This window comes from Fundulus heteroclitus, unplaced genomic scaffold (assembly GCF_011125445.2).
Source record: "Fundulus heteroclitus isolate FHET01 unplaced genomic scaffold, MU-UCD_Fhet_4.1 scaffold_36, whole genome shotgun sequence".
Taxonomy (NCBI): domain Eukaryota; kingdom Metazoa; phylum Chordata; class Actinopteri; order Cyprinodontiformes; family Fundulidae; genus Fundulus; species Fundulus heteroclitus.
In genome coordinates this window covers 1,450,090-1,472,771 of record NW_023396770.1, presented here as the reverse complement: position 1 = coordinate 1,472,771, position 22,682 = coordinate 1,450,090, and the positions used below count along the sequence as shown (strand labels likewise).

The 22,682-nt window shown below is 45.4% G+C and overlaps 1 protein-coding gene across 3 annotated transcripts in view; it reads left to right on the top strand.

The window, feature by feature from the left end:
- cdc42bpb (CDC42 binding protein kinase beta (DMPK-like)) overlaps nucleotides 1–19,296 on the top strand; it is a 33,019-nt gene extending 13,723 nt beyond the window's left edge. Inside the window, exons 10-39 of one of the 3 annotated variants that reach the window (XM_036130575.1) lie at nucleotides 1,614–1,721; nucleotides 1,800–1,933; nucleotides 2,009–2,251; nucleotides 3,559–3,669; nucleotides 3,757–4,028; nucleotides 4,113–4,218; nucleotides 5,137–5,261; nucleotides 5,355–5,460; nucleotides 6,884–7,032; nucleotides 7,122–7,219; nucleotides 7,290–7,369; nucleotides 7,465–7,509; nucleotides 7,839–7,913; nucleotides 7,995–8,066; nucleotides 9,889–9,994; nucleotides 10,103–10,239; nucleotides 10,329–10,468; nucleotides 10,566–10,647; nucleotides 10,716–10,932; nucleotides 12,417–12,479; nucleotides 12,737–12,978; nucleotides 13,064–13,418; nucleotides 15,480–15,577; nucleotides 15,661–15,745; nucleotides 15,840–15,957; nucleotides 16,032–16,149; nucleotides 16,319–16,555; nucleotides 17,954–18,062; nucleotides 18,218–18,279; nucleotides 18,370–19,296. In XM_036130575.1, coding sequence (XP_035986468.1) covers nucleotides 1,614–1,721; nucleotides 1,800–1,933; nucleotides 2,009–2,251; nucleotides 3,559–3,669; nucleotides 3,757–4,028; nucleotides 4,113–4,218; nucleotides 5,137–5,261; nucleotides 5,355–5,460; nucleotides 6,884–7,032; nucleotides 7,122–7,219; nucleotides 7,290–7,369; nucleotides 7,465–7,509; nucleotides 7,839–7,913; nucleotides 7,995–8,066; nucleotides 9,889–9,994; nucleotides 10,103–10,239; nucleotides 10,329–10,468; nucleotides 10,566–10,647; nucleotides 10,716–10,932; nucleotides 12,417–12,479; nucleotides 12,737–12,978; nucleotides 13,064–13,418; nucleotides 15,480–15,577; nucleotides 15,661–15,745; nucleotides 15,840–15,957; nucleotides 16,032–16,149; nucleotides 16,319–16,555; nucleotides 17,954–18,062; nucleotides 18,218–18,279; nucleotides 18,370–18,492 — 4,016 coding nt within the window. In that variant the 3' untranslated portion in view covers nucleotides 18,493–19,296. The remainder of the gene's footprint in view (nucleotides 1–1,613; nucleotides 1,722–1,799; nucleotides 1,934–2,008; nucleotides 2,252–3,558; nucleotides 3,670–3,756; nucleotides 4,029–4,112; nucleotides 4,219–5,136; nucleotides 5,262–5,354; nucleotides 5,461–6,883; nucleotides 7,033–7,121; nucleotides 7,220–7,289; nucleotides 7,370–7,464; nucleotides 7,510–7,838; nucleotides 7,914–7,994; nucleotides 8,067–9,888; nucleotides 9,995–10,102; nucleotides 10,240–10,328; nucleotides 10,469–10,565; nucleotides 10,648–10,715; nucleotides 10,933–12,416; nucleotides 12,480–12,736; nucleotides 12,979–13,063; nucleotides 13,419–15,479; nucleotides 15,578–15,660; nucleotides 15,746–15,839; nucleotides 15,958–16,031; nucleotides 16,150–16,318; nucleotides 16,556–17,953; nucleotides 18,063–18,217; nucleotides 18,280–18,369) is intronic. The other 2 variants (XM_036130576.1, XM_036130577.1) reach the window with 2 other exon arrangements.
- Nucleotides 19,297–22,682: the final 3,386 nt, after the last annotated feature.

Here is a 22,682-nt window from a genome sequence, read left to right as displayed (position 1 = left end):
TTTGTTGCAGATAATCAGTAGGTGGGGTCAAAACACTTGTTCCTCTCTCTCTCTTTTTGTAACGAGTAACTAAACCAAACATTGAAACTGTATCGGAGTAAAAGTATGCAATTAAGTTCAGAAATATAGTGAAGTAAAAGCAGGGTTCCCGCGGATCCTTAAAAAGTCTTAAAAGGCATTGAATTCTGTAACCTAAAACTAAGGCCTTAATTGGCATTAAAATGTCTTAAATCAGTCTTTCTTAGGTCTTAAAATTGTTTACCAGATACCAAAATAGTTTATTTTAGTAGGGAACAAAACAAAGTTTGAGAATTCAGTTCAGTAGTTGTTAAAGATATATCTGTAATTTGTGTTTTTTAGGTTTCTTCCTATATGGAATGTTTTTTCAAAATTTTAAACATGTCTACTGGGCCAGAAAGTAATGGTTTATGTAAAAATAAACATTTAGGTGAAGTTGTCGCAACCAGGTTTATCTTGTTTATCGTGAAGTTGGTTTTAATGTTTTATTTCAAGTGGCATTAAAAAGTATTAAAAAGTCTTGAATTTAACTTGCCTTGTGCTGTAGGAACCCTGTGTATAAAGTACTGAAATCTCAGAGGCAAGTAAAAGTATAGTTACCTCTCCAAAATATGACTTTGGTAAAAGTCCAAGTCACTGACTGAAATGTTACTTGAGTAAAAGTCTTAAAGTATCTGAAATGTCTTGTACTTAAGTATGAAAATTACTGTAAAAATAGATTTACTCAAGTAATGTAATAAAAAGTAAAAGTAAGAAGTAAAACAAAGCAAATGCAGTTTGAATGACATTTTTAGATTTTGGTAAACTTTGAAAGTCAAATTCACTTAAAGTAATATAAACAACCAAGTGTTGGAGAAATTTAGACCAAGTTTAGACAGAAAATACAACCTTTTTCTAAGCTTTCAGTTTTCCTTCTTCAAGTAAGGTCAGTGCTATGAGCTTTAAAATTGTACACAACCAAGGGTGTATACTAAGAACATGGTTAAGTGATAAACCAGGTTTAGTTAACCTACATGAAGTGGTAAACCTGCTAATAGATACACCTGCAGGTTATCATTTAGTTAGTAATTAGGACTCTCAGCTATTAGATGCTTTACCTAAACCACAAGGTTAATTTAACCTGATTTACCACTGAACCAGCTTCTTATCCTGTTGGTGGTGATGAACAAACCCAGGCAAGTTCTGACTTTGTCACAGTCAATCAGTAGGTGGGGTCAAAACACTTGTTTCTCTCTCTCTCTCTTTTTGTAATGAGTAACTAAACCAAACATTGAAACTGTATCGGAGTAAAAGTATGCAATTAAGTTCAGAAATATAGTGAAGTAAAAGCAGGGTTCCCGCGGATCCTTAAAAAGTCTTAAAAGGCATTGAATTCTGTAACCTAAAACTAAGGCCTTAATTGGCATTAAAATGTCTTATGCTGTAGGAACCCTGAAAAGTAAAAGTTATCAAAAAATGTTATACTCGAGAAAAGTATAAAGTACTCCAAAATATACTTAAGTACAGTGGTGAAGTATTTTTACTTTGTTACTGTACAACACTGGAGCGGCGGCGGCGGCGCCGGACCCTGACCCGGTCCGTCTCTGTCCCCTCAGAGTCCACTCAGGCCCTGCAGGCGCCGGCGCGGGGGGGCACGCTGGCCCGCGACAAGGAGATCAAGAAGCTGAACGAGGAGATCGAGCGTCTGAAGAAGAAGCTGGCAGGTGAGTGGATGCGTCCGCAGCCCGGCGCCGCTCCCCGGCCCGGTTCTGTTCCTCACGCGTTCTCCCGTGGCGGCGCAGACTCGGACCGGCTGGAGCACCAGCTGGAGGAGGCCGTGACGCTGCGGCAGGACTACGAGAGCTCCGCCTCCAAGCTGAGGAGCCTGGAGAAGCAGGTGAAGACGCTGCGGCAGGAGAAGGAGGACACCCACAAGGTAAGCTCCGCCTCCTCTGACCCGACCCGGCCCAGACCGCGGCGCTGACCCGCCGTCTCCTCTCGCTCCGAGCAGCAGCTGGCCGACTCCCTGGAGCGCCTCCGGAGCCAGACCAAGGAGCTGAAGGAGGCGCACTCGCAGAGGAAGCTGGCCCTGCAGGAGTTCTCGGAGCTGTCGGAGAGGATGGCCGAGCTGCGCTCCTCCAAGCAGCGGCTGTCCCGCCAGCTGAGGGACAAGGAGGAGGAGATGGACGCGCTGCTGCAGAAGATGGACGCCCTGAGGCTGGACATCCGCAAGACCGAGAAGAACCGCAAGGAGGTGAGGAGGGCTAAGAGTTCAGCTCTTCACAATAAGAGCCTGAATTATTATTATTATCTCTGATTGGTCTAAACCAGAAACATGTGGGGACATCAAGTCTGATCAAAAAAATAGCAAAACCCTCCAGAGAGCTGCATTAAAATGCTGTTTTATTTAGTTTAGTCACAGATTTAAAGTTGCATACATGTAAAGTTAAGGTTAGCTTGGACTCTATTATAAAATAAATAAGATTAGACTCCTAATTGGCCTCAAAGCAGGGATGAAATGGGTCAGTAATCTAGACTTTCAAATAAAATGTACCTGTGCTTTTCAAAATAAGAGCCTGAAACGAGCCGACTACTGTGGTAGGTGTCAGAAATTAATTAGATTTAGAAATTTGGATTTTCAAAATAAAGTTTGCGGCTACTTTTCAGACTAAAATGGCCCATAGTAAGAAGATTGGTTCATAGCAAAAGTCTGTTTCACATCAAGAGCCTTTTTGAAAGTAAAATTTAAGATGTTCTTCAGAATAAAAGCCTCTGTTTCATAGAGTAAATGATGACAAAATGAAAAATGAGCATGGCCTTAAAACATTAATATCCAAATCTTATCAAAATAACTTATAACACCAACGCTGATGGACGTTTCTACATTTAACGTCTTTGTGTTGAAATTAATTTTGAGACCAAATATCCTGAAAGCAGCGGTCAACGTCCTTTAGCTCATTCCAGCTAAACAAATTTAGTTAAGAGCCACAAAAGTTACGCGTCTCTTTGAAACAAGAGCTTGTTTTATAGCATACTATAGGACATTTGTTTACATATTATTTAAATTAAAGAACACTTTTTATTGTTTAACAACAGTATTTTTATGTTTAGGTTTAATGCATTTTCTTCAATTGGACGTTTGATTCTTATTGCAAATGGCATCAAAATTATTAAAAAAGCAAGTAGTTTGCAACCTATTCACAAAAAGATGCTTTATTTATCTATAAAAAATATTCTATACACCATTAGTTTCTTTCTGGAAATGTTATGCATATATTGCTGAACTAAATGCATCCTAAAGCTAGCAGTTACCTTTACATTTAGAAACATTGACCAAGTTGTCTGCAGACCTCTGCTGCAGGGAAGCAGCTGCAGTTGCTCCTCATGGCCAGCAGAGGGAGTCTGACCTCATCACACTCATTTCTACTGTTTTATGTTTAATTTCCTTCCTCGCCCGTTAAAACGAGGTCGCCTCCTCCTCTGGGTTGTTTTTCATTTCTTCTTCTCTCTTTAAATAACTGTCCTTTCACAATAAGAGCGTTGCCCTGTTCTGTCTGTCAGCTGGAGGCCGAGCTGGACGAGGCGAAGGCGGAGGCCTCCAAGGAGCGCAAGCTGCGGGAGAACAGCGAGGTTTACTCCAAGCAGCTGGAGACGGAGCTGCGAAGCCTCAAGGTGAGCGGAACCGCTCTGACGACAGGAGGCGGCGCCGACCCGGACCGCTGGGCCCGCAGAACCGAGTCATCCCGGCTGTGCTTTCAGTCCCAGCAGGGCCGGGGAGCGGCAGCGGCGGGCGGAGGAGGAGGAGGAGGAGGAGGAGGAGCAGAGTCTCAGCAGGAGCTGTCCCGTCTGAAGGCGGAGCTGGACAAGAAGGTTCTGTTCTACGAGGAGGAGCTGCTGAGGAAGGACTCGGCCCACTCCGGCGAGATCAAGAACCTGCGCAAAGACCTGCAGGAGTCCGAGGGGGCGCGGCTCGCCGCCAACAAGGAGCTGCTGCAGCTGCGAGACAAGCTGGACAAAGCCAACCGGGACCGGTGAGTGCCGGAGGCCCCCAAGGTGCCGGGTCGGGTTTGGGTTCTGGTTCTGGTTCTGAACCAGGCGTGCTTGTGGCTCTGCAGGCAGAACGAGATGGACGAAGCCGTAGCGGCGCTGAAGGAGAAACACGAGCGGGAGAAGAACATGCTGACGGAGGAGAACCGCAAACTGACGGCAGAGACGGACAAGGTGAGCGGACCCGGCCAGAACCGGCCAGAACCGGTCAGAACCGGCCAGAACCGGTCAGAACCGGCCAGAACCGGCCAGGCGTGCCGGTCTAGGTACCAGATCGACTCGGTCCCTGCACCTCCTGATGACGTCACATTATGGCAACACCACTCAAACAAACTACATAGAGCCCGCGGTCTGCATTTGTAACGAATCAATTTTATTTAGTTAATTTAGCGGTTTCTTTTTTCTCAAAAGCTTGAACAAATATTCAAGCCATTTTACAAAAAAAATTAAAAAATCAACAAATATTTGACAATTGGCTCAATGTTTGGAAGAATATTGCTATTATATTGCTAACCCTATCCAGCATATATCTTAAATGTACCAAATACTGGAATAAAAAAATAATTAAATTCATCACAATTTCATCTGGAATAAAAAAAAAAATGTGATCAGAAAGAACAACATCAGTACAAAAAGGAGGAATGAACGTTATTGATTTTAAAGTGATGAATGCCGTGATAAAATTAAATTTGGCTGCTGACTTTTATTAAAAATGAAATGAGTTTATGGTTTAGTTTCCCTTCAAAACTTAAAAAAACAAAATTGGAGGAATTAAATTTCTCTAAGGTTGTAACTTTGATCCTGCAAAATTACCGATTAAATTGTCAGACTACCACACAAGTATTCCAAAATGATGTTAAAAGTTTTCATGCCTCGACTAATTTACAGGAAAATAACCGTAAATTAACAAAATAAAATTCATTTGTAACAAATGGAGAGCGCGGGGATAATCTAGTTTGTTTGAGTTGAGTTGCCGTATGATGACGTCATCGGGTAGCGAGACGATCTGGTACCTACAGCGGCGGCGGCGCGGTTCTGTGGCGGCGCGGTTCTGTGGCGGCGCTCTGACCCGATTCCCCCCCCCCCCCGCAGCTGTGCTCCTTCGTGGACAACCTGACGGCTCAGAACCGGCAGCTGGAGGACGACCTGCAGGACCTGTCCTCCAAGAAGGAGAGCGTGGCCCACTGGGAGGCTCAGATCGCAGAAATCATCCAGTGGTGAGTCGCCCGGCCCGTCAGAACCGACCCGTCAGAACCGACCCGCGGGTCGAGCTCCGCCCACAGCGCCGCTGCTTTCTCTCCCCTGCTCAGGGTCAGCGATGAGAAGGACGCCCGCGGCTACCTGCAGGCTCTGGCCACCAAGATGACGGAGGAGCTGGAGACCCTGAGGAGCTCCAGCCTGGGCAGCAGGCCGCTGGTAAGAGAGCCGAACGCACCCGACCCGGTTCACACCTCAGGCTGGCCCACGTTAGGGGCGGCGCCGCCATTATCAGGGCAGCCGCTGGTACCAGAACCCAGCAGAACCCAGCAGAACCGTTCCCACCGCAGCTCTGGCCTCCTTCCAGTAACTCTGTGTCGTTCTGAATGTCGTCTCTCTACCTGTCAGCCTGAGGCGGGACTGGCCACGCCCCCTAAGAAGCCCTGGCCTCCTATTGGTGGAGACAGGACGGTGAGTGCGTCCGGCGCCTCTTCCCGCCGTACGGGAGTCGCTCCGCCTCATTTGTCCTGCATGTGGACCATTTATGGGACGTTTAGTTCTAACAGGCGTTCCTCTGTGGAAGAATGGAAGTTCCTGGTCAGGATCTTCATGGTCCGAGTTAAACGGCGATAAATGTTAATAATAGATGCTCTGATTGTTCAGGAGAACCCAGGCAGGGTTAGTTTAGAAAGAAATGGGTTTTTAAACCAAAAGAGACAACGTCCAACACGGTGTTAAACCAATTCATGCACAAGAAAAGGGAAATAATCGTCTGATAATCAATAAAACAGCTTCTCAGCAAGACAAACCCAACAAGAAGGAAACACAAGAAGGCAGAAGCAGAAAATAAACTGGCTAAAGCTAATATCTAAGTTTCTAACTATCAACGAGTCAAACGGCAGAACTTGGAGCTTTTAAAAGGTTCCCTGAACCAACAATGATTCACAAAACCTGCAACCAGTATTGACTGTTCAGCTGCAGCTCCACTGAATGTTTCTTTATGAAACGTTTTCCAGCTCTGCAGACGCCTCAGAGCTGCAGGTTAGAAGCCGTCGCTGCACGCTGGGGCGGGACGATGATTCAATTATATAAATATCCATCAATAGACGCGTATATATGGGAAAAATGGTCAATAAAAAGTTTAACAGAATAACAGATTTCCTTCCTTTTGTATTCTATCATGTGGAATGTATCATTACATCCTCCCAACCAATCACAGCGCAGACCCAGGAACCAAGCTCCGCCCCCTTCAGAGAGCATGCATTCTTTTTAAAAACTTACAGTTTTGGTAAAAAGTTGGTTGAATAAAGTTTATTAAGCAACAGCATAAAATGTCCAGGGCTGCACTTAAAATAAATGTTTTGAATTAGTTATTGATATCGATCAATATTTCTATTTTATCGATATGCACTAAGGCTCAATGTGGTCCAGTCAAAGTTTCTGGCTGAAAAATGTATTTATTTATTTTATTTTCTGGCGCTTTAGGAGTCTTTGCTGTGTTTAAGCAGAATCGCCGTCCTCCAGTCGTGATGTCCGTCCCGTGCTTCACGCTGTGCTTCATGGTCTGCTCTCATTGGCCGGTTAATAACCTGCAGCCAGATCCTCTTCAGACGTTTTTTTCTGTCGCTCCCTCCACCTGCAGGACCCGCTGTGGAAGGTGCGTCGCAGCCAGAAGCTGGACATGTCGGCCCGTCTGGAGCTGCAGTCGGCCCTGGAAGCTGAGCTTAGGGCCAAGCAGGTGGTTCAGGAGGAGCTGCGCAAAGTCAAGGCCGCCAACCTCAACCTGGAGAGGTCAGGAAGTTTAAATGAGTCTTAGATTACACGCAGGGGGACAGGAAGTCAGCGTGGGGCCTCATCCTGCTGCTTCTCTCCACCCACAGCAAGCTGAAGGAGTCTGAGGAGAAGAGGCGGGAGGTGGTGGAACAGGTGGACCACCTGAAGAAGGAGATGGAGGAGAGAAGCTCCCGCTCCGACAAAGGTGAGCGTCGTCTCCCCCAGACGCCGCCGTCTGACTGCGGCGCCACGTTGACGTGTCGGTGTCTCCGCAGGTCTGAAGCTGCCGGACTTCCAGGACTCCATCTTTGATTACTTCAACACGTCTCCTCTGGCTGCGGACCTCACCTTCAGGGTGAGTCTCCTCTCCGCTCCTCGACCAATCACGCGCCCCGCAGGTTGCATCTCTGTCCTAAATTATCACTGCTTGTCTCTCTTTGTGACATGGAGGCGTCACTTTGCTCCGCCTCCTCCCTGCTCGCCCTTTGGGAAGAAGTAAGTCTCCCCCCCCCCCCCCCCCCCCCCCCCCCCCACTGCAGGTCCCGCAGCAATCCACCACCGAGCCTCTATCCGCCCCCTAGTGGTCACATCTAACATCGCTCATAGCTGGTAGCTGTACACTAACCACCGGGGAGACCTCTGAGTGGCCACGCCCATGTCTCATAGCCCCGCCCACCGATTAAGCCCCTCCCACACATAGAAACTGTGGTTTTCCTGTCTCTGTGTGTGTGTGGAGTCTTCAGTTCCTCTTCATCCATCAGAATCAGAGTTCTGACCCGTCAGCACAGCTGCTGCCACCCATTGACTCTCCGTCTCATTTTCAGGGCGCAGATTTAGACTCCACCCCCGGGAAGTCGGACTCGGCGCCCCCCTCGCCTTGCTTCGTCTCTGAGAATGAGGTCAGCCCCCCCCTCCCCCTCCCCTAATTAAAGGAGTAATGTGAGGTTTTGCTTGTTTAACAGTCTGGTCTGTGTGAACAGGAAGGGAAAGCGGCGGCGGTCCCTGAAAGCCCCTCCCCCGTCCCACAGAGCTCAGCGCTGGCGGCGCCAAAGGTAAATTACATCATCCAAGAAGCTCCGCCTCCTTTTAGTCTCACATGGTGTTCTTGACGAGTTTTTCTCCTTGTTTTCTGAAGGTCTTTATTTATTTTTGACTTCTCGTGTCAGTTTGTTGAGTTTGTCTCGTCTCTTGAACCGTTTTATGTGTAAGGAGGCTGTGGTGACGAAATAAATAAACTTAAGACTGTTTGTTAAGCGTGGGTCATTAGCTGAAAACATTTTTACGGCTATAAACGATGTTGTAGACCTGGAACTCTTTGAGAGTTTTGATCGACTTTCTTTTAACTCTGTTTATAACCCTAAGTACTGCACTGCAAAAAGAGAACTAAAAATAAGTAGAATTTTTCTTGAAATTAATGTGTTTGCCCTTGATTTGAGCAGGTAAATAAGATTATCTGCCAATGGTATTAGTATTTTTACCCCTAAAATAAGATAATTAGATATACAGCACTTGAAATAAGATGATGGAGATGAATTGTCCCTATTTTAAGTGCAAAAATCTTATTCCATTGGCAAATAATCTTATTTACATGCTCAAATCAAGAAAAAATACTCTCATTTCAAGATTTTTCATATTTTTAGTTCTGTTTTTGCAGTGTGTAAGTAAGTATTAATAATTTATTTGTGATTAATGCAACCTGACTTTGATCAATGTTATATTAAACAGATAAATTAGCAAAAACCAACACACTAGAAATGCCATTTTATATAAGGTAAATGTAATTAAATTTTATACATAAATTACAAATAAAGACTTATATTGTTCATTTATTGAACAGAAAATATTCACATCAATCCATCAATGAGCTAGCAAGGACAACCATCACTAGATTAATATTTGCTTTTAGTTTTTTTTTTTTCAGTTTCTTTGAGCAAAAATACAAGTAAGATTTACATTGAAATGTTAAGACATTTTAGTAGCGCTCAAAAGGAGTAGGTAGAAGTTCTGAGAACTTATAAGAACCTACCCCCAATTACAATATTAATGTCATGTAACATATGCAGTCTTTTGATAAATGGCATTACAAATCAAAGCACACTTACATGAATACGGTGTCTTATTTTAAAGCAATTGTACAGAAGAAGATATCTAGCAGTACTTATTGAAAATGTTACAAATTATCACATTTAAATGTTTGGGTTACATGCATATTTTTTAAAGATGACATATTTATACCTGCTTTTAAATTGTCTTAGCGTGGTACTCCTTTTTATTTCTATATCTAAGCCATTCCACAACACAACTCCTGCATTTTCCAGTTTTTTTTTTTTTTTATTTGTTTAAATTTTCCTACATTTTATTCCAACTTGCTTTTATTCTGATTTTGTTTTCCAATGTTTTCCGGTAATAAGTTCTCAACAGAAAGCTGTAGAAAACTGAACCGCTTTCATGGTAGAGCAACACAACAAGCTGTGAATGGTTTGGTTATAAACCCTTAAATCAGATTATTATCATATAATAATCTGATTTAAGGGTAGGGATGTCCCAATCAGAGATTATTATCAGAAATAAGAGTGTTAAAAAACAGTATCGGATGATATCGGCCAGCATCTCCGATATAAACTGACTTACAGAAGCGATCCGCTCCGTCGTGGAATCCGGCCCAGGATTTACATCTAGCAGAGGTTGTCTGCTATCCCACGCTACAAAATAAGTAATAAATGGATAATTCCTGGTGATGTCGTATCATCATCGTTCATGGGGACACCCGGACACGCAGGAAGGAGTCGCATTTTGAACTCTGAGGTCTGGCAGAGACGTTTTTTTTTTTTTTTTTTTTTTTATTAAATTCTGACGTTTGGTGTGTTTTTTCAGCCCAAAGCTCACCAGCTGAGCATCAAAACCTTCTCCAGCCCCACGCTGTGCTCCCATTGCACGTCCCTGATGGTGGGTCTCAGTCGGCAGGGGTACGCCTGCGAAGGTACGCACACCTCCAGAAGGGGAATCTGCTCGCCGTGTTCTCCGGTTTAATGGTGATTTGTAGCAACAAGTCGGTTTCTAACTGGTCGGCTTCTCCATCCGCCCTCAGTGTGCTCCTTCATCTGCCACGTCGGCTGCAAAGACCACGCCCCCCTCGTCTGCCCCATCCCGGTGGAGCAGGCCAAGAGGCTGCAGGGCTTCGACATCCAGAGGGGCATCGGCACGGCGTACAAGGGCTACGTCAAGGTACGGCCGCCGGCCTCCGATTGAGCAGCGGCGCGTCTTCGCGTGGTTCAGAGGAAGTAATGGCGGCTCGGTCCTTTCTGTCGCTGCAGGTCCCGAAGCCCAGCGGCGTGAAGAAGGGCTGGCAGCGAGCGTTCGCTGTCGTTTCCGACTGTAAGCTGTTCCTCTACGACATTCCAGAGGGGAAGTCCACCCAGCCGGGCGTGGTGGCCAGTCTGGTCCTGGACCTCAGGTACGCCCGCCAGAATCAGAACCTTCTCCATCAGGCGCCTCTACAGCCCAACCAGTGGCAGAGGTGGTTTTTAATGTGATAACCGGGTTTGTTTCAGAGATGAAGAGCTGTCCGTCAGCTCCGTGTTGCCGTCTGACGTGATCCACGCCACCAGGAAGGACATCCCCTGCATCTTCAGGGTAGGAGACCCCGCGGCGCCTCTGAGCACGCCGAGCGTAGCGCCGCATGCTAACTGTCGGCCTTGCAGGTGACGTCGTCGCAGCTGGCCTCGCAGTTCTCCTCCGTGTCGCTGCTGGTGCTGGCGGAGAGCGAGGCGGAGAAGAAGCGCTGGGTCCGTGTCCTGGAGAGCCTGCAGAACATCCTGACCAAGAACCAGCTGAAGAGCCAGCAGGTCCACGTGCTGCACGAAGCGTACGACGCCTCGCTGCCGCTCATCAAGACGGCGCTGTGTGCCTCCGTGCTCGGTGCGTACCGACCGTGCAGATCAGCGGCTCTCTCCACATATTTACCATTATATTCCTGTTTTAGTCACGCTATGGAAGGTGCTTTTTCTAAATATGTTTGGCTTTATTGAAGCTACAGCAGATTACAATAAGAATCTGTTATTTAATCTTTTGTTTTTTTGAAAAAACTAATTATGAACAACTAAACTTTTTTCCTTCCTTTAGGAACGAGGCTTGCAAAAAATCAGAATTTTTCCACAAACTTGATATTTTATTGATTATTTTGAGTAAAGCCTAAGATAATTTATTAGATTAATTAATCTAACCTTGAACGACATTCCTCTAATACTGAGGACGTTCAGCTGGGTCTTAGGTCACGCTCTATGCTGATGACTTATTGCTCTTTATTTAAAATCCCCACATTTCTTTATTCTAAGGCAGCGAAACATCTTCCTGGTAAAATCAATAACATTATAGTGTTGGTGGAGCTTGACGGGCTTTTAGAAGGTGAAAGTACGCTCCATTTTTCCACATGTTAACACCACAAACTTTATATTTTATTGATGTTTTATGTGCATTTTGTCAAAGTACAGTAAAATCAGAGAAATCTTATTAGATTAATTAATCCGTAGTGAGTGATGTTTTTTTTTATGCTGATGACTTATTGCTGTTTATATAAAATCCCTAAATTTCTTTATCCTAAGGCAACAAAACATCTTCCTGTTAAAATCGACACCGTAGGGCTGAACGATTTTGGAAAATAATCTAATTGCGATTTTTTTTTTTCTTAATATTGCGTTTTAATACGATTTTTTTTTTTTTTTTCCCAGTTTGATTTATCATGTGTTTTAAAACATATACAAACAACAAATCAATTTGTTTCCTTGCCATGTGGATTAGTTGCTAAAATACCCACAGCATCTAAACTCAGAGCAGAAATGATTGCGTTCTGCCTACGATATATTTCAATCAAAATCGTGAATTTTGACTTTTCTCCACATTAACCACAGGCAACAAAAATGGCCTCTAAGTAAAGATGTTTGTAAACAAGGACTATTTTAAATATGAACTTTTAATATTTCTATTGATCAGAATATTATTTAAGAGAACAGCTTTTAGTTTAATTGGACATCAATCCTTGTTGAACATATAGTGCAACCAACAAGCAAGTCTATGTATTAAACTGATTGACCTGTACTTAATGCTATGTATGATTATATAAACTCTAAAACAAGTAATAAAATTAGATTATCTCACTGCTGCAACTGTCTTCCCTTCCATGTGGAGGCAAACCCACTTTAAACATTTTACCAACACCTAATGGACACTAATTGTTGCATGGCCAAAAATTGCTGACCTCTGCGATTTGAAAATTGTGTTGTTTTTTTTTAATCATGATTATATTGAAAATGCGATTAATTGTTCAGCCCTACACCATTATAGCGTTGGTTGAGCTAGATGAGCTTTTAGAAGTCTCCTTATTTACTGTAGATTGTTCTCTGCAGATCGGGAGCGGATGGCTCTGGGAACGGAGGAGGGGCTGTTTGTTGTCGAGGTTACGAGAGACGGTGAGTCAAAGATGGGAGGCAGCTTTCATGAATGCTGCGATGTCAGAACCTCAGTCTGCAAGTCTGGACCTTTTTTTAGGGCCGAGTGAGAAAATAACGCCTGAAGCATTAAGTGTTTGTTTTATTTAAATTCTGTTTTTACTGAGCTGGATGGGTTATAAAGTCTCAGAAACCCTGAAGTTCCTCCAGCTGGAGTTTGGATCTGAGAACAGAACCCTGAGGCGTGATTCTGACGCGGTTCTCGTGTCTCGCTGCAGTGATCGTCCGCGCCGCCGACAGCAAGAAGGTTTATCAGATCGAGCTCATCCCCAAGGAGAAGATCGTCGCCCTGCTCTGCGGCCGGAACCGGCAGGTCCACCTTTACCCCTGGGGGGTTCTGGAGGGAGTGGAGTCGTCCTTCGACACCAAGCTGGCAGAGACCAAGAACTGCCAGGTGCTGACGACGGGGGTGCTCCGCCCCGGAGGCCCCGCCTGCCTGCTGGCTGCTGCTAAACGTCAGGTCAGAGACACTTCCCAGCCCCCCCGCTGCACATCCGTGTCCTGGTCCGGTTCCATAGCCCCGGTTCTGTGTGCCGCCCCGACAGGTCCAGTGCTACGAGATCAGCCGGGCCAAGCCGTACCATAAGAAGCTGTGGGAGGTGCAGGCGCCCGGCACGGTCCAGTGGCTGGGGATGCTGCGGGACCGGCTGTGCGTGGGCTACTCGTCGGGCTTCGCCCTGCTGGCGCTGCAGGGCGAGTCGTCGCCCATCAGCCTGGTCAACCTGGCCGACCCGTCTCTGGCCTTCCTGTCCCAGCAGCCCATGGACGCCCTGCACGCCCTGGAGGTCGGCGCCAGCGAGATCCTGCTCTGCTTCAGCCAGCTGGGCGTCTACGTGGACGGCCAGGGCCGGCGCTCCCGCACCCAGGAGCTGATGTGGCCCGCCCAGCCGCTGGCATGCTGTACGTGTCCGGTACCGGTAGTCACAGCACGATCCGTACCGCTAGTTACCGCCCGATCCGTACCGCTAGGCCCCGCCCGATCCGTACCGCTAGCCCGATCCGTACAGCTAGCACGATCCGTACAGCTAGCCCGATCCATACCGCTAGTCACCGCCCGAACCGTACCGCTAGCACGAACCGTACAGCTAGCACGATCCGTACAGCTAGCCCGATCCATACCGCTAGCACGATCCGTACTGCTAGCACGATCCGTACCGCTAGCACAATCCGTACCGCTAGCATGATCCGTACCGCTAGCATGATCCGTACCGCTAGCCCGATCCGTACCGCTAGCCCGATCCGTACCGCTAGCACGATCCGTACAGCTAGCCCGATCCGTACCGCTAGCACGATCCGTACAGCTAGCCTGATCCGTACCGCTAGCACGATCTGTACCGCTAGCACGATCCGTACCGCTAGCACGATCCGTACCGCTAGCACGATCCGTACAGCTAGACCGATCCGTACCGCTAGCACGATCCGTACAGCTAGCCCGATCCGTACCGCTAGCACGATCCGTACCGCTAGCACGATCCGTACAGCTAGCACGATCCGTACCGCTAGCCCGATCCGTACCGCTAGCCCGATCCGTACCGCTAGCACGATCCGTACCGCTCGTCACCGCCCAATCCGTACCGCTAGCCCGATCCGTACCGCTAGCACAATCCGTTCCATCAGTTCATTTACGAACAGAATAACTTCAGGGTCACCAAAAGAATAATGTAATTACGGAACTGAAAATACTTAAATCATTAAATGCTGATGAAGATTCTCAGTCATCAGGTCATGGTCATTCAAAAAAAAAGTAAAAAACAAAGCAACTGGACTTGTTTTCCGTAGTTGAAGACGTTTCGCTTCCTCTCCAGGAAGCTTTCTCAATTCAAAAAGTCTAGAGTACCAAGCTTTATACTACTGCCCAAACAAAGGCCTGTAATGGCTTAGATAACATGCAAATTAAACAGAAATAACGTACAACACATCTATAGGGTTAATTCCAGCCAATCATCACCTTAATTCTCACCCTCATTCGGGTGATCAAAACATTGTTCCTTTAAGCCAGGCCAATAACGACCCTAACGACTCCTCGTTACAGAGGAGTGGACCAGTTTCTGTTGAATCTGCATGTTATCTAAGCCATTACAAGGGCTTTTTTTGGGCAGTAGTATAAAGCTTGTTACTCATCATTACTCCAGACTTTTTGAATTGAGAAAGCTTCCTGGAGAGGAAGCGAAACGTCTTCAACTACGGAAAACAAGTCCAGTTGCTTTGTTTTTTACTTTTTTTGGAATTAAATCATTAAAGAATGCTAAACTATGTCGTATAGAAAATATTTAAGAGTTTTCTGGATGAAATTGATGCGTTTTACATTCTCCATTGTATTGCTTGACATCATCATCGGATATGCTCAGAAGTCCGGGAATATATTATTGCGTAACGTTTTGTCTGAACGCACTCTGTTGGTTTTATTATTTGTTCAAACAGGACTGGGAAAAAATATTTTCACCTTTAATTATAAGGTGAATTTTGTTATACAAATAATCTTGTACTAAAAATTTGTTTTATTAGAAAGTTAAAACTATCGATTAAGAGTTTAGCGCCCTCTGGTGGACAAATCGTGAACAAGAGAAGACCCCGTCATAAAATTACGTGCATTATTTTTTTTTATTATTATTTTTTTACAAAAACCGAACAGGGAATAGTACAGAGAACAAATAACAAAGCTAAGGCATACTTTTTTTTAAATTCATTTAAGTACAAAATACACAAATACATATGCAAATCAAATAAATGATAAAAAACCCTGAAGAATATTTGAAATAAAATACTTTCTATACTAAACGTGTTTATAGCTGGGGGGGGGGGGGGGTTTATGTACCTTAAGAAATGGTATATATTCTTATTTCCCTAACCACAAAAAACTATATATATATATATATATATATATATATATATATATATATATATATATATATAAATAAATATCCAACCAAAGCGTTTCTGACCGCCTTCTCCTGCCTCCAGGTTCTAACTCGTCTCATCTGACGGTCTACAGCGAGTACGGCGTCGACGTCTTCGACATTCACACCACCGAGTGGGTCCAGACCGTCTCCCTCCACAAGGTAACCAATCGCCGCTCGGCGCCGCTCAGACACGGCCAATCACGGTTCTGGACCCGATTGAAACCCTCTGGTTCTGTCCCCAGCTCCGCCCCCTGAACGCCGAGGGGACGCTGAACCTGCTGAGCTCAGAACCTCCTCGTCTGATTTACTTCAGCAACGCCTCGTCAGGTAAGAACCTCCGACCCAATCAGAACCACGACCCGCTTAGAACCCAGACCCGATCAGAACCCGACCCGATCGTTGTTGCTCTGTGTGCCGGCAGAGGGAGACCTGGCCATCCCGGAGACGTCGGACCACCGCAGGAGGCTGATGGTTCGGACCCGCAGCAAAAGGAAGTTCCTCTTTAAGGTTCCTGAGGAGGAGCGGCTCCAGCAGAGGAGGTGAGTCTCCCGGTTCTGTCCTCAGGTCCGGGGGGCAGCAGAACCGCGGTTCTGACCCGTCTGTGTGTCGTCAGGGAGATGCTGAAGGACCCGGAGCTCCGGTCCAGGATGATCTCCAACCCGACCAACTTCAACCACGTGGCCCACATGGGACCAGGAGACGGCATGCAGGTCCTGATGGACCTCCCCCTGGTAACGCCTCCTCCTCCTCCTCTTCCTCCTCCTCCTCCTCCTCCCTGCATGGCATGTTCTCCCCCCCCCCCCTTCTCCTCCTCCCTGGACAGCTCCGTTCATCACTGACTCCTCCTCTCTTCTTTCCTTCCTCACCCCTCCTCCTCCTCTTCCTCTCTTTGATGTCCAGGTTGGTGACCTCACCTCCCTCTCATCCTCCCCGTCTCCTTCTCCCTCCTCCTCCTCCTCCTCCTCCCGTCACACCCTCATATCCCCCCCCTCCAACTTTGAGCACATCTATCACATGACGTCGGCATCGGCCGGCGCCTTCTTGCAGAAGGAGGCCTCCTCTTCCTCCTCCTCCCAGCAGAGCCTCCTGCAGCCTTCCTCCTCCTCCTCTTCTCCCTCCATCTCCTCTTTGGGAAGGGTAGGCCAGCTGCTCTCTTTCTCCTCCTCTTTCTCCTCCCCCCCCCCCCTCCTAACGGGACGCAGGGTGAGGGACTGATCTGGGTTCTTGCTACCAGAACTGGGTTTAAGCGCCGCTGTTCTGCAGACCGTAGGCGGGTTTCTGGCTTTTATTGCACCAGAATCACCTGATTGGCTGCAGCATCAGGTGTTTGCGTGAAGGTGCAGCACGTCACGCCAGCAGGTATAGGTGCGTTCTGATGTCGAAGGTTCTGCATGTTTGCAGATGTGAGGGAACGGTGAGCGCTGGATGCTGCCGCCTGCGTGCATTAATTCACTAATATTCAGCGCATGAACAACATTTATGAACAAATGGTCGTTTTCTCGTGTTTTTTGGGTCAAACGCCTTCATTCATTTTGCCGTCGTGCAGCTTTGGGTCCATTTTGGTGTAATTGTGGGAAAAACGATTATTTTATAGGTTGGGCTGGACGATATAGGAAAAAAACATATTGATAAAATAGAAATCATATTGATTATCGATAATTATCAATAAATTTAAAATATATTCAATTCAATTCAATTTTATTTATATAGCGCCAAATCATGAAACATGTCATCACAAGGCACTTTACAAAGTCAAGTTCAATCATATTATACAGATTGGGTCAGATTATACAGATTGGTCAAAAATGTCCTATATAAGGAAACCAGTTGATTGCATCAAAGTCCCGACAAGCAGCATTCACTCCTGGGGAACAGTAATATATATTTTAAGTGCAGCTCTGGCCATTTTATGCTGTTGCTTAGCAACCTGTTTTTAAATAAAGACACAAACACTGAATTCAAACTCAACCGACTTTTTACCAAAACAGTAAGTTTAAAAAAGAAAAAAGAACGCATGCCCTTTGAACTCTTTGAAGGGGGCGGAGCTTCCTGGGTCTGCATTGTGATTGGCTGGGAGGATGTAATGATTTAATATTGACCTACATGGCTGGAATGCAACAGGAAGGAAAACTGTTATTCTATTGAACTTTTTATTGACCCTTTTCTTTCTATCAATCGATATTTATTGATATTAATTGAATTATCGTCCAGCTCTATTTAAAGGTTTTTGTTTCATTGTGAAATTAAAAAATAAATGTACAATTTTTTTTCAAATTTACAACTGTTTTTCATGGGGAATGAATTTCTAAAATCTTTTCCAAATTTATAGGACTTAAGCAAATCGTGACTTAAAGCGGCCGCTCCTCCCCTCTTAGACAATAATGAAACATGGATGTCGTCTGTAAACAGATAAAATTACATTTTCATTACATCTCTTTGGGACTAAGAGCAGCTAAAGGGCCCCGGGCGGTGGACCCCAGCCTGGACGCAGTGGCGCTTTGGTCCATAAGCTTCTTTGGTTCTGTCTGTGTTTAGGGTGTGATGCCCTCCTCTCAGGACGACCCAATTAGAGATAAGCCCCGCCCACTTTCCAGCATCTCCCGGCAACACAGAAGCAAGTCTCACATCACTCGCACGGCTTCAGGTAAACACGCTCGTTTGATGTGATGTAAGCAGGTGTGTTTCCCAGCCGGGTTCTGGACCGGCGCCGCCCCGGCTGCAGAACGAGCAACATCCAGCCCACACCTGTGCAGGTGTGTCCGCCTTCTTGTGACGTCACGTTTGTGTTTGTTGGTTCAGATTTCAGCGGAGGAGCTTCCACACGCAGCACCCCTGACCCGGACCAGGATCTGGACCGGGAGGTAAAACCCGTTCTGTGTTTGTTGAAGAGGTTCTGGAGAACTGCTGCAGGTTCTGCTCACTCTCTCTCTCTCTCTCTCTCTCTCGCCCAGCCGGACTCGGACTCCACCAAACACTCGACCCCCTCCAACAGCTCCAACCCCAGCAGCCCCCCCAGCCCCAACTCCCCCCACCGCAGCCAGCTCACCCTGGACGGTTTGGACATGGAGCCCTGAGCCCCGCCCCCTTGCACACTTTTAGGCCCCGCCCACCAGGTATTTGGGGCGGGGCCTGTTTGAACAGACTGAAGACTGAGAGTTTAGCTTTTACTTTGAGGATTTTATCGTGACAGAGTGAGTCTGAGATATTACTGCTGCTTTTACTTGGATGGATTTTACCTGCCGGGAAGCCCCCCCCCCCCCCCCCCCCCCCCCCCCCCATCACCTGGTTTTAACCCACGCTGACGGCCCAGGGACCAGACACTTCCTGTTCTTCCTCTTCTGTATTAAAAACACTTTCCATTAAGCTTCGGCACGTGTTAGCCGCTCAGACGGGAGGTCTCACTCTGAAGGAAAAAAAAAAAAAAGAGAAAAACACTGTATTAATTATTTTAAAGTTTTGTTAAACTTGCACATCATCATCATCATCGTTGTTGTTGTAGGAGAGAAATAATCTTTGATTTGTAAGTGATGATCTTTACTCTAACCCCCCCACCCCCACCCTTCTTTAATCTGACTCCGCCCTCTTGCTCCAGGGGGCGGAGTCACACCTGGACACTACTGCTTTTACTTCTTCCAGAATCAGTTAAAGAATATTTGTAATGATAAAATGTTTAGCAGCCAAAAAACCACAATAAACAGACCAGAGGAGAGTCTGAGCGTCTCACCTGTACAGGTAAAGCACCACGCCCCACCTGACCAGGTAGGGAGGGGGGGGTGGATCAGTTTAATGGTTACAGGAAACCGCTAACTAGAAACATTCGGGTCTTTATGAATAAACCTCTGTGCATCTTAAGGTCAATAAAACAAAAGGTGGTTTAAGCCTGACTTCAGATGATTGGACGGGATGCGGTCTGGTCCACATGAGACCAGCCACACCTGTGACCAGCCACACCTGTGACCAGCCACACCTGTGACGATCACCTGAGTAGAACCTGTCTGACAACATGAAGTAGGTTCAAACATTTCAAACAGGCGTTTGGACTCCAAGGAGCCACAGAACCGCCATCCACGCATGGAGAACCTTCCCAGAAGAACCCAGAACATCTGAAGCTCTACCTCAGCTGAGACCAGAACCACTGCTGGACCCATAAGGTCTGACCAGCTTCCCTGTTCCTGCAGAAGCATCATGCTGCCACCACCGTGTTTCCTGGCTTTGCACCACTGCTTCTGAGAACGTTTAGTGGAAGAAAAACATTTAAATCAGTTTTATTTCTATAGCACCAATTAACATCACATCATCATCAAGGTTCTTTCCAAAGTCAGCTTCCATCAGATCCTCCAGGTTGGTGAGAAAGTTTCCTCTCTAAGGAAACCCAGCAGGTTGCATCAAGTCTCTCCAAGCAGCATTCACTCCTCCTGAAAGAGCGTAGAGCCACAGTGGACAGTCGTCTGCATTGTTGATGGCTTTGCAGCAATCCCTCATACTGAGCATGCATGAAGCGACAGTGGAGAGGAAAACTCCCCTTTAACAGGGAGGAGAACCTCCAGCAGAACCAGAACCAGGCTCAGTGTGAACGCTCATCTGATGATCGTAGAGTTGATCCACTGGATGTTCTGAAGTCCACCAGAATCTACCAGGTTATATATATATATATATATATATAGTGTTAATTTTTTTTTTCTTTTTTAAATTGTCCCTGATGGAGACATCTCTGCCTCTCGTCTGCATGCTTACGTGTTTTGGTGAATTAAAATCCGTCTCTTGTGGCAAAACGTCCTGCAGAACCAGAACCCTGAACAGGAGCATCCCTGCTGAGAAACCTCCCATAAGAAAACCTTCTGCCACGTTGTTTTTGTCTCAGGGCTGATTTCAGGTCAGGCATCAATGATTAATTTGGCCCTCAGTTGTGTCTGGCAGGTGCGTTAATCATTGATGAGGCAGATTGGGCCAGCCAATCAGAGCGTGCGTCTGAGAGTAGAGCGACAGCACGGCCAATGGGAGCAGAGCAGGAATCAGGTCAGCCGGCATGACGTCCTGCTGTCGTATCGCCTTAATATAGACGCTTGTGCATCAGATAAATCTGGACTTTTAACAGTTCCAGTTCCACGACATAAAATCTAAGTTTAGCTCAGCTTTGATCTTTCACTTCTCATTTTTGTCTGAACTTTGCATTTCACAACAACTTCCCCAGATTCTCACAGCCCAGCGGCCTTTGTGCTCTCTGTGGCTTGGCTGTGAACATGTAGCTGATTTGAGGTTAAGTCTGCAGCCCGTTGGGGATGTGAATAAAAACGCTGCAGGTCTCACACCTGCGGCGTTCATTTATCACATCTGCAGGAGGATTGGTGGCAGGCTGTGCCGCTGCAGGGGAAAGTGATGCAGTAGGCCTGCAGGGGAAAGTGAGGTCAGAAGGTGACAAACAGGAAGCAGCTCAGCAGCAGCTGCTGGTGTGAAGATCCTGTCCTGGGATCAGCAGCAGATCACCGTTCGATTTGGACGATTAAACCATCGTTATCCTGAGCATCGCTGCAGCATTTAGATTTACAAGGTAGATAAAGCTCCTTGATGCACGTTTAAAGTGTGTAAGAAGTAGGCTTATAAGGTCTTTATTGGATTTATTTGGTCCAAATTTGAAAAGAATGTATCAATCTGTCCAAACGCCTACATATTATTTAAGATTAATTTAGTTAGACATTATTCCCTGCCTTCAAAGATGTCTTTTATAAGATTTTTTTTTAAGTAAAAAGATAAAAACCATCGCAGCACCAAAGCGTTGTGGTAACCTGCGTTCAGAGCCGATAAAGAGACGTTGGACTCAGCTGAACACTGAATGTCTCCAAGATTTTCTATATAACCTGACGTCTCAGAACATTATTTGGTAGAAACTGTTCTTAGATTAATATTTTATCAAATATTTGATCACTAAAGGTCAGAAACCTTTAGAAATCTCAGCGATCTCTGGGTTTCAGATCCAAAGTGCTGTAATAGCGAACCAACACCAGTAGGTGGCGATACCGCCAACAACAAAAATTCAGAGGAAGAACATTGCATTTTCTTATTTTTTTTCTACAAAAGTTTATTTTAGCAAATCAAGACAGAACAAATATACAAAGAGCAGTTTACAGAATGTCAGCGTTAACAGCAGCCAGGGGATATTTACATCAAAGATTCAAAAACAGATTCACAGTTTTAATTCCCCTAGTTATTTTAACCACATAGTAAATAAAAATAATTTTTAAATTAAAATTTAAATATAGCAAAAAGTTTTCCTATTGAATGTACATTTATGAACATAATACTTCAAAATAAAACCAGATTTATTAAAAAATAACACTTTTATTTTGAATAATTATGAAAACTGAATTTTTTTTTTTCCAAATGTAAAACAAATTCCTTATTTATCCCGTCAGTAATGAGACGATGACGTCTCCCTCAAAACATTTTAGTTTGTATTGAAAACCCAAGAAAGATGGATGATAACTTGTAAAGAAAAAAAAAGTAATTTGATAACTGTGAGCTATTAAAAATCTATAGGGGAGCCACCAAACCTTTTTTTATTTTTTATTTTTAGTAAGACGTGACCAATATGAGATAATAGAAGAGGTTTTGTTTTTTAAATAAAGTGTGAATTCCTTAATTTTTGATGAAGCCCATATTTCCTTGTGGACGGTCAATAATGGAAGATAACGGAGCATTAAATGCTGGATTTGTCTCAGAAGCTCAGGTTTGGGAATGACCTTTGACCTGAGCTAACAGTGTTCTAGTCACACATCAGAAAACCAGCAGAGTTCAGCAGTAAAAGAGAAAAACGTTTATTTCTATTTTATGACTTCAAAGACTAAAGGATAAAGTCAAATATATTATCCAGCGCTGTTTCATGATATCCAGACTGTCTTGTTCTAGTCTCATGGCAGCCATGTTGGATCCTGAACCTGGAGCTGCATGGGGGCGGAGCCACTTACAAAAATCAACTTTAGGGGGCGCTCTTGTCCTGTTTCTGCCATTAAGCCATTCATCGTCTGTCTGAAGTTAACTGCTGAGATAAAATGTGTAAAAGCAACATTGTTGCTGTGTGACTTAGTTTAGCTGCAAAAGATCATTTAAAACGACCACGGCGGAAAGTATTTCACCAAAAACACAGAAGTGATAACATCTTTCCTGTAATGAATGAAGGTGAAATATTTGCTGTAAATCACCTTTTAATTGGATTAAAACTTTAATTAAAACTAGAAAAAGAAGAACCGTTTTTGATATTTGCTGCAGG